This window comes from Exophiala viscosa (assembly GCF_022695815.1).
Source record: "Exophiala viscosa unplaced genomic scaffold EDD37scaffold_3, whole genome shotgun sequence".
In the NCBI taxonomy this organism is placed as follows: domain Eukaryota; kingdom Fungi; phylum Ascomycota; class Eurotiomycetes; order Chaetothyriales; family Herpotrichiellaceae; genus Exophiala; species Exophiala viscosa.
Window position 1 is genome coordinate 2,422,122 of NW_026944355.1, and position 10,601 is coordinate 2,432,722.

At 52.1% G+C, this 10,601-nt stretch overlaps 3 protein-coding genes across 3 annotated transcripts; 1 reads left to right on the plus strand and 2 right to left on the minus strand.

Annotated features, from left to right (window-relative positions):
• Window positions 1-154: 154 nt before the first annotated feature.
• On the minus strand, window positions 155-3,424 carry EDD37DRAFT_562114 (uncharacterized protein; the record flags this gene model as incomplete). Its single annotated transcript, XM_062813901.1, has 1 exon — window positions 155-3,424. One exon carries the CDS (start codon window positions 3,422-3,424, stop codon window positions 155-157), a length of 3,270 nt encoding a protein of 1,089 aa, XP_062672388.1.
• Window positions 3,425-4,962: 1,538 nt separating this feature from the next.
• Window positions 4,963-6,233, plus strand: EDD37DRAFT_648925 (uncharacterized protein; the record flags this gene model as incomplete). Its single annotated transcript, XM_062818080.1, has 3 exons — window positions 4,963-5,076; window positions 5,128-6,139; window positions 6,199-6,233. 3 exons carry the CDS (start codon window positions 4,963-4,965, stop codon window positions 6,231-6,233), a joined length of 1,161 nt encoding a protein of 386 aa, XP_062672389.1.
• A 248-nt stretch (window positions 6,234-6,481) lies between these two features.
• On the minus strand, window positions 6,482-8,075 carry EDD37DRAFT_627422 (ribosomal protein L3-domain-containing protein). The gene is made up of 3 exons (XM_062816368.1): window positions 7,687-8,075; window positions 6,963-7,636; window positions 6,482-6,915 (listed from the first exon to the last, which is right to left on the minus strand). Exons 1-3 carry the CDS (start codon window positions 7,933-7,935, stop codon window positions 6,660-6,662), a joined length of 1,179 nt encoding a protein of 392 aa, XP_062672390.1. The 5' UTR covers window positions 7,936-8,075; the 3' UTR covers window positions 6,482-6,659.
• Between the last annotated feature and the right edge of the window lie 2,526 nt (window positions 8,076-10,601).

Consider the following 10,601-nt stretch of genomic DNA (forward strand, 5'->3'; position numbering starts at 1 on the left):
CTATATACGAGGCAAAGAAACAATGCAAGAAGCCTGTACGATATGTGGTTTCACCACCCAAATCCCCGGCCCCAGTACATCCCAATCCAGCTGACCGACCGCCGCCAACTCCTTCGCTATGCTCCCCTTTCAACAGTCTTGAAGCGCAAAAAAATCATTCCTGAATCAACATACGAATCATCCCCGTCTCAGCACTTTCATCCTCCGGAGATGCCAGCTCCTCTAGATCCTCGACAGCAACTGTGATCTCCGCCCTTTCAAGCTTCATCCCCTTCTCTGGTTTAGGCTTCCTTGCCCACCCAACCAACACTTTCCAGCCCGATCCGTTCTCCTTACCCTCCTGGATCACTTCATCCACGTCTTCCAGCCAGCGTGACTGCTCTCGTCCGGACTCTGCGCGGACCTTGACGAGCCACTCTTCCCACATTCGAGCGCCAAGGAGGCCTGTGAGGTCGGCCACGTCTTCGACACTGCCGACAGGGCCCTGCACGGCTTCCACATCCATGTACTGCCCGACGATCTTGCTGATCGTCGACACTTCGCTGATGGGTCGGGGTGCAGGAACAAACGGCTTCGCGCCTTGCCTCCACGACTGCCACCCTCCCATATATCCATGGATGTGCTCTTCGGTTACTTTCGGTGGTTTCCGGCCCATAGGCATGAACATCCAGGCCCGTTTGACGCCAACGAAACCTTCCTTTTTAAGCCGACGCAGCCAGCTTCGCGCAGCCTCTCTCTCATATCCAAGTCGATGGAGTTCAAACCCAAACTCGACGGACATTGCTTCAGCTCTGGGTCCAGCGTGCGCAATGCTAGAGTCCATGATCATGTAGTCAATGTACCCACCTGGTTTGAGCACTCTTTGACACTCACGAAGTGTCAAATCCCATTCGTCAATCTCAGGAACACCAGGTACGGGGTTGTTCTTGAGGAGTACGTGGAGTGATCGTGCTGAAATGACGTCGAAGTGGCCACTCCGGAATGGTAGTTGCCATAGGTGCGGCACAGAGACGGTCCGATGGTTACCAGGTGCCGTTGGCTTTGGTTCGCCTGGCGGTCGCTGAGACTGCGATTGAGCTTTTGTGATGACGGTATAGACCTTGACATTTGGCCATTCGAGCGCAGCATTCCAAGCCCATGAGGCCGATGCTGTGCCACCGATGTCCAAGATTCGAATTCTCTTGTTGCCAATACACGCCGGGTCATCCAGAGGAATGGTTGCTTTGCTCTTCAGTCGTTTACAAGCTGCTTGTGAAGCAAGAAGCCGTCCACCATACATGGCACGCAAAGCGTCGATCTGCCAATTCGATGGCTCAACCGAAGCAAGCGCGAGCTGCTCGCGCTCAGCAGCCTTATAGGCTATCTGTTCTGCAGTCGCAGGCACTCCTGTGGAACGCGGGTTGTGACCAAAGGGCCCAGTATATTTGGGTCTTACCGGCTCGAGAAGAATATGTTGGCCTAGCAGATTTGTGATGTGCTTCTCCGGCATGGCCACCCGGCAGGCTTGAATGGCTTCTAGCCGCGAGTTTGCATGTATGAAAGCGTCCCGTCGTTTGCGATTGCTGAGAAGATATTGAAATGCGGTAAGGAACATCGGATCTTTGGTATCTGCTTCGCTTTCAGGGCTGTCGTTGCTGGGCTCGGCCACAACTATGGCAGTGTCGACCTTGATCTCATTGGAGAATGACACTGTTCGACGTTCGGCGACACTGCCCTTAGCAGTCGACTTGGCTGCTGCTGCTGCTTCTTCAGCCTTGTCATCTGGTTCAGCATTGGCCTTGTTGGGGTCGGAGTCAAGAATGGCAGACAGGTAGCCTGTCTGAGCTGCTAGCCATGAACCTGTCAGATCAAGATTCCGGCTTGCACTTTGCTTCAGCTCATCAAAATATTTCTCATCGTACTCAAAGCTGGCACGTAAGACCGCGGTCTTGTCGGCATCATCCCCAGGTCCGTACAGGTCGTCATCCTCGGACCGCTGACTGCTACGTTGTTGAACACTGTCTGTTGGTATATATGTGGCTTGCCGTGCCGTGGGTGGGCCTTCTGTCAAGTCTGTATCTTCGACCGTAAGCACCGTTTCGACCACGTGGTTTGGGCTTGGAATGTCAAATGGTCGATTGTAGAACATTTCAGCCGTGGCGGTACTCGGTTGGCTCGGGGCTCTGGGCTTGCCGAGGCACCAGGTATGTCGCGAGCCTTGCTGCAATGACGAGAAGAAGCCCCCAGGAGATGGAATACTAAGCTGTGTGAAGCTGTAATCCGAGATAGGAGTCTGGCCATCTGCGCTACGTGGTCTGCTTGTGGGGCTCGGATCAGTAAGCTCACGCATTTCCTGGGGGTTTCCAGACTTTTTGGAAGATCCAGATCCTGACGAAGGAGATTTGTTGTCCAGGCTTCTGTGCCTTGCAAGGCGCTGGAGGACCTGCAACGCATCTAGAGGCAGCCTTACTCCCCGGTCGGACTCGTTTAGGCCTGATGGGCCCTCCTCAAATGTCTTTAGCTCGTCGATGGTCGGCATCAGTGGCGATTGATCTTGAGGTGTAGCGCCAGGGACTTGGGGGAAGCTTACAACCATCTCCGTCCATGCTGCGGGTGACAGAACAATGGAGGAGTGGTGGTCAGAGTGAGCTTCTGCAGGTGATAGGATCACACTATGGCCGTCATCCAGCGCTATCTCAAGAGGTTGTGATACAAGAGCAGCTGATGGTGGGGGGACACCCCAGGTCTCCCCTTGCGCAATCTCAAGCTGCCTCATGTCTGGAGTAACGGGAGCGCTCGTTGTGAGGTTGCATGGTGAGTCAGACGTGGTACTGTTGCTGTCTCCCAATGAGGGTGGTGCATCACTTTCAGGGACATCCCTAGGCAGTGCAGACAATGCCATGGGAGACAGCCGGATCTTTGTCGCTGGAGACATTCCCAGGGTGATTTCTTTGATGGGGCTGTCATCCACACTACTGTATGAGCCTCTGGGGATCAGCAGAGCTGGATACCTGTTCCGACTGGATCGGTTACTTGCACAGCTATTTCTGTTGGAGTCGGAGGCAAAGGTGGTAGGATCACTGGCAAGAGATGCACCATCGTCACTAAAGATCGTCCCTGCATCGCTACTGTCGGAGTATGAAGTTCGCGCTGAATTGCGCTTGAACCCCTCGCCAGCACTGCTGGACGGAGAGAGGCCGGCAGAAGAGACTGGAGAAGATGGGTAGGTGGTTGTTGCCAACGAGCTCTTTCGAGGAGCTGCAATAAAGAGCTGGGCGTCCCATGCTGCGGGACGACCGATCACTGTTGAATCACTTCCATCGCCTTCACTATCGCTCTTCGCGCCTTGGCTTCCATCCTCTTTCTCTTCAATAATAGTATTAAGTTGTCGACCACGGGCCAGCCGTGGCGGAGATTGGTAAGTTGTAGCTGGTAAAACGCTCATCCTGTAAGGCCCGGCCTTCAGAGCCGATTTTGCGCTTTGATGATCGGTACTTCTTTAGACGCTCATCGAGAGGCGATCTAGGGGGAGAGATCTGTGAGATGGTAGTTCAGTATTACAAGGTAGTACCCTATGGCCGATCAACGGCTGGAGGAGAATGATTAAAGGTCAAGGAAATAACGAGAGAATGCTGACGGTGACCAGCAGCTTCAGCGACGGCGATGCTGAGGAGGTAGACAGGACGCTGAAAGCTCGAGGTCAACAAGAGATGGAAAGATAGAGAAGCCTTGACGGAAGCGCCGTGAGGGCAACGTTGGCGCCCGTCTCAACCTGGATGGAACATCATTGAGCGGCTTTGCAATGTCACGAGCAGGTCGACGAATTGAGACAAATAGTACATGCCGGGCCATTGTCAATTGGACCACAAGACGGTGAGCAAGGTCTTTAGTGTCAGCAGGGGATAGTCAAGTCTGTCAGTGAACATCGTGAGCCAATACCGAGGCTGGCCATGTGCAGGCCGCCAAAGGCTCGGGAGAATGGCATTGATTTCCTTGGATAGACGCTGAGACGTGTTGGCAGGATATTGGAGGAGAAGAAGGGTTGGTTGGTAGAAAGAAATCGAGAGGAGTTGAGGGTCGAGTCTCCTGGTTCGTCACTTTTGCATAGCGCCGAATGTTGGGCGCTTACAGCAGCCGCTATGAGGTCGACCAGTCCTCGATCACTATTTTTGGTGATATGGTACTTGACAAGGTCTGCCTATCTTGTCTGTTGCAATCTTGAGACCGATAGTGCATCTGATAGCATGGGTTCCTCATGATATATTGCTTGAAGTGAGGGATTATCACCACGCTCACCGAAAAGGCGTGGTCTGGATCAGTAAGTACCCCTAAGACGCGATATGCGGGGTGTGGCCTTGTATCAGCGAGGTTCTGCGTAGGCCTTGAGGAGCCTCGAAGCTAGTCGCTGGGCTCCTTGCCCGTACCCTGTTGGACGGCGGATGGTTTCCGTCCTGCTGGATGCCACGGCCACCGCAGTCCACTATGAGCTCAAGCTAAGCATGCCGCGGTATCGCTCAAGCAGCCTTGCGTGTGCATATATGGCTACCACAGTGCTGCGTTCATTGGTCTGTTGTAAGAGCTTCTGTCTTCCAGAAAAACTGACGGACCGGTAGACGGTCGGCCCATCACATCAGAAGGTCTAAAGCCTCGCAAATGCCAAAGATTAGGATCCGAGATCGGGATCCTCCATCATATCGGCACGGGCTACGGCCAAGGTGGCAAATCAGATACCGCAATGTACCCCAGACGAGCCGTGACTGTGGTGGTACCGACGACCCGCTGTAGATAACATTCTGCTATCTTCTTACTACCTCTCATTTTTATTGAGGCCCGAGGGACGCTCGTTATCGACATAGAGCAGACAATGCTGGGTCTACGCTTTTCCGTCGGGGCGTGTCCATGAACAACACTTTCAACATCGGACAACTCGATAGGCGCTCATATCCGTTGAGAGACGCAACAACGACGCTGTGGTCTACCACAATGGAACAATTCAAAGTGATTGCAGTTATCGCCTGCTTCACAATATCGTTGTTACTACTGCTGCTTTTTCGAGGCCGGGTGTTGCAATCCCCAGATCGCCTGCAAGTCAAGTCTGTGAGTCTGTGATGCGCTCGTGAAAATGTGCGAAGTTTTGACAGTCCTCAGCTTCACATCCACCCTGTTAAAGGCATTCGAGGATGTACGGTAGACAAAGCGAAGATCGGCCCGTATGGTTTGGAGGGTGATAGGACATTCTGCCTGCAGAAGGTCACCCGCTCTCCAACATCAGACGAGCTCAAATTTGAGACCATGTACATTGGGTACTATCTGCGGCTGGCGCTGTTTTCGACGTTTCTCGAGGACCCCGGCGATGACAAGACCACGACCAGGAACGTGGTAGTGACCTGGACCGGTGACTCCCACGATGAATCAACCGAGGCATCGGAGACGAACTCCAAGGATCAGATTCGCTTTCCACTGCAGCCGGATTTGCAAGGCCTTCAGCAAATACAGGTTGAGCTTCACGGGAGTCCGACACTGGCATACGACATGGGCGAAAAGTTCACCGAATTCTTTTCGAGATATCTTGATTGCGAAGTCCGCCTGGTCTACATCGGTCAGAACTCTCGAACGGTCCTTGGCTCCATCGCCCCACACAGCAAAGCCGCGCTTTCAAAATCACCATTCGTCTCACGAGTGCTTGCGCAACTGCCGTTTATTGGGCGACGTGAGGAACGGATCGTCTTCAATGACATCGCGCAGTATCTGGTGGTCACGCAGGAATCGAACGACCAGGTCTCAGCCCGTCTAGCTGAGGGCTACAAGATGGACGTGACCAAGTTTCGGCCAAACGTCGTCGTGTGTGGAAGTCCAAAACCATTTGCTGAGGACTACTGGGCCGAGTTGACCTTTGCTGGAGGCATGCGAATGTCCTTGACTGCCAACTGCTACCGGTGTCAGAGCATCACGGTCGACTATGCGACTGGGAAGACACATGAAGATGAGCGAGGTCAGGTATGGAAGAAGCTCAACAAAGACCGCAGAATAGATAAAGGAGCCAAGTACAGCCCTGTTTTTGGCAGGTATGGTTTCTGCCGGGATATCGATCATGGTCGAGAGATATGCGTGGGCCAAGATGTTTTTGTGACGAAGAAGAATACGACTTATACAGTCTTTGGTGAGTTCCCTCTTCTTCCTCTGCATGCTTGGTATGATGCTCATTTTTGGCGATTCCAGATTGGCCAGGTCTTACCAGCTTTGGGACAAAGTAGGCGGTGTCTGCAAAGAGATTGTCCATTTGGAATAGCAGAAATGGAGCCAAGCAAGTCAGTTGATGTTATTCAGATGAAGTTTTCCCTTACCCGGCCTGGCTTTAACAATGTCAATGTCCGTCTCTAACACTCGACTTTGAAGGAAGACGTGGCTTTACGTCGAATATGTGAACTCGATCAGTGGCAATGCATGGAAGCACGAAAAGAGCGATGGGGAGCAGAGAACACAAAAGCAGAGCAGACAAAAGTTTAGCTCAATTGATTTCATTGAAACGTTCGTTCGCATACGGCCATTGACTACCGCTAGTATTGCCGACTAAAAGTCGGCATGCAGCACGTATGGGCGTATCTTTTCTCGATTCACTCTGAAAATGAGCATCAAGTACATCACCATCAATGAGACCACGCCAGACCAACCGCAATTGTTTACGAAGAAGCAACAAGATCCTTCTTGAGCGTACCCAAGAACTGTCTCTTCTCCTGAGGAGTCTGGTAAGCACCGTGACCGAACTTGGATGAGGTGTCGATCCACTTGAGCTCGACCTTTTCAAGAGCCTTGCGAGAAGTGTGAGGGTACATGGATTTGCGGAGGGTGATGACTCGCTTCTTGACACCTGGAACAGCGCCCTTGAGCAAGACGAAGTCGTTCTTGATCTCACCGTAGCGGACGAATCCACCCATTCTAGATAAATGTTAGCATTTGGGTAGTCTCTGAGTGGAAAAACTTACGGTGTGATCTGCTTGTTGACAACATCAAAGTCGGTGGCGGCGTTCTTCTCGTCTTTGCCCTTGCCGATACGGTAGACCTTGTGGTTGACAGAAGTACGGTGATGGTAACCATCTTGACCGGCACGAGCAACAGTCCACTGGACGTGGGAAGGATGCCATGCACCGATACAAGCGACCTTTCTGAGACCCTTGTGTGTCTTTCTGGGCAGCTTCTTGGTTCCCCATCTGCTGGTGACACCTGAGAATCCGTGACCCTTGGTGACCGCGATGGCGTCAATCATCTCGTCCTGTTCGAAGACGGTGTCGATCTCGACTGGCTTCTCGAAGAGACCCTGGCCAAACTCGACCTTGTCTGGGATGCTTCCACCGTTGACTTGGATCTCCATCAAGTGTGCCTTCTTTTGCTTGAGAGGGGTCGATCGGATTTGAGTGTGTGCAAGAACACGGACGACAGTGCAGTACTTCTTGATGCGCTCGAGTTCACGAGTGATTGAGGAGCCCTTGCTGTCTGAGTGCTGCTTGGAGTATTTGGTGAAAGCCTTCTTCTTCGATCGGTACCAGTTCTTGTAGAATCTTCGTCGCAGCTCATCGCTGAGATGCTCGGCCCAGACAGTGGTGAGGGATCGGAGACCGCGGGGAGTTTCGATGTAGCCAACGAGACCAACAACAATCATCTGGCAAATGTCAGTCCGAACCTCCGTATATGAACATTTTCTGATCTTACGGGAGGAGTCTCAATGACTGTGACGGCTTCGACAATTTCCTTCTTGTGCATCTTCGCGCCGGGTCTATCGAGGTCTCGGACGATCGTGGTCATGCCGGCCTTGTAGCCCATGGCGGCGGTGAGATGAACTGGCTTCTTCTTGTCGTCAGCTGGGAACGACTTGACCTTTCCACGATGGCGACTGGCGCGCTTGCGAGGCAAGAACGCCAGCGAGCCGTGTCTTGGTGCTTCAAATTTTCGGTGCGACATGGCGGCGAGGTGTGGTCGATGAAGTGTTGATGATGAAGTGGTGTTGAAAGTGAAATGAAGGTGAAAAAAAGACTTACAAGAATCGGCGCAGGGATTTTCGTAAACTGGGTAAGCCCCAATGTGGGCGACGGGTTCCTCGGCTAAGTTTCCCCATTAGTACCAGTCACATGACTTAGTGTGAGTGCTTAACTCACCTTCGTTGTCTTCGGCGGGCTTCTCCTCTTCAACGGGAGGAGCAGCAGCAGCAGCGGCCTCTTCGTCGGCCTTCTTCTTGAGCTCGGCTATCCTTCCGCATTAGTCATCATCACTTGTCATTAGGAGTCGTGCTTACCCCTTTTCGCGTCCTTCTTGCTTCGGCGCTTCTATCAATCAGTATATCAGTAATCATTCTCAACCTGGAACCTGCAGAAGAAACATTGCAAGGGATAATGGAGCTGTATCCTGGAAAGGTATTTTGACGGTAACTGCCGTGCAACATTGGCCTTCCTGCTCTTGCATCATGTCCAACTTTTGTTCTTGCTCTTGTGTTGCTCCCAATCGTATGCGGTCGAACGGCTATCCTCTGGGTTCGCTAATGCATTGAGTATTGCATCATTCACCCTTTGACTCCGTGCAAGACGATGTCCCGTCGGCGGTGACCATTTAGACAGTGTTCCAAAAGGAGTATCCCCTCGTTCTTGCGGGAAGACTTCTCAAAGCAAACGCAATGACTTGTGCTTACCTTCTTCTTGCCCTTCTTGGCCTTCTTGGCCTCTTCGGCCTTGGTGGGGGGTGGGGGAGGGGGAGGCGGGGGGGCGCCGGCGGCAGCAGCGAGGGCGGCGGGGGCGGTGTTAGGCTATTGAAAGTTAGTGACACACCGTCGACAATGAGAATGAAGTTGAAGAGTTGTCAGTAGGTGAGAGGGGAAGGGGGATCAAGATCCAATGTTTTCAATCAAGTCGAGGGAGGCCTGGCTAGGTAGCCATGGAGCACTGTTCGAAGGCTTCGAACCTAGGCTGGGTTTCTCTTCTGGCACAATCACCAGACTCAGGGGAAGATGCCAGTATTGGGTTTTGGAACCGGAAGCAGATCGTGTGGATGTTTGAGTCTGTGCAGAAAGGAGAAGGGACAGGGCTAAAATGGATGATTGCTTTTGTGGGATGATGCTGGCATGGCATGATGCTGCTGTGGGATGATGTTGCCTGGGGAAGATGTTGCCTGGAAATGATGTTGCCTGGCCCACTGGGGATGATGTTGCCTGGGGATGATGTTGCCCTGGGATGATGTTGCCACGCCGGGTATTCTGGAGGTGATGTCGTGGTGGAATGAGGCTGTGATGGGACGAGGGATGTATGAGATGAGGCTGTGATAGGACGAGGCTGTGGGACGAGGCTGTAATGGGACGAGGCGGTATGAGATGAAGCTGCAATGGTGAGGTACTTACATCAGCGTTGAAGAACCAGTTGTAGACGACGGGCGCCGACATACTTATTGCACATAGATAGAGAACAGAGAAGAATTTCGAGATGGTGAAAATTCACTATAACCTAAACTCGCAATTCACAAATGTGTTCTCCACGTCATCGCACGACTTAGACAAGCCACCCATTAAAGCCGTCCACTCTTTGTCTTCATGTTAATAGTGTTAATTCATAGTGGCTACTGTGAAACACAGTATGGAAAACACCCTGCTGTAATTCCACGGTTCAACACTCTGAACTTGTTGATCATTTCACGACATTTTGGAGCCTGTCTTGCCCTCTTGCCGTGTGGATGATGCCCTCAAGGACTCGCATTGCCAGACAGAGAGTGTCACGGCAATGACTGGACAATTCAACCTCTCAACTGACGAGCGTATTCGGAAGGTTGCCGCGTGCATGATATCCCAGAGGCCTCGGCCAGCAACACTTGTTGCATAGTCCTTCGTACACTGATTCGATCAACTCGACGCCTCCTAAGGTCCGTGATGGAGAGCATATCCACTGACAAGTCGAATCCTACCAGATATGGACAGTGGCTACAGGGACCTAGTCTGAGAAGCATAAATGTGATTTTGGGGCCAACGTCCATCTGGATTTGAGTCGCTCATTGTTCGACGATATATGTAGAGGACTCTCAATGTGTAATGTATTGAGGGAGTACTTCGATTTGAGCCCAAGGAGGAAACGTACTGGTCAGTCTTGCCGGCATGCCTACTTCCGGAAAAAGTGGCACCGGCTGACCGCTGTTGCTCCTCAGGTTGAAATAGATTTCGTTCTTCTTTGTCAGTCCAGAGTTCTTCGCTCACAACGATATGGATGGCTCAAGGAATGGCTTGTCTGAAGTCGTGGAATGATGTGAAGAACACGTTGTGAAATGTAATAAGGTAGCCAGAATAATGATTTTATTTTCGCCATCTCGGCCTTTTTCCCTCTATGTAAAAACAGCCATGTCGGGCACCGTAGCGCCGATGTATGTATCTTACCATTGCAGCTTCATCTCATGCAGCCTCATCCCATCATGACATCAGCACATTCTCAGCCATCCCAGCATCGCCCAGCACACGATAAGCCGTGGCAGCATCATCCCACGGAAGCAATCGTATGATTCAGCCTTGTCCTTTTCCTCTTCTGCACAGACTCAGACATCCGCATTCGAGGCCTTCAAACAGAGGTCCATGACCAGCCAGGCCTCCTTCCCCGACCGAA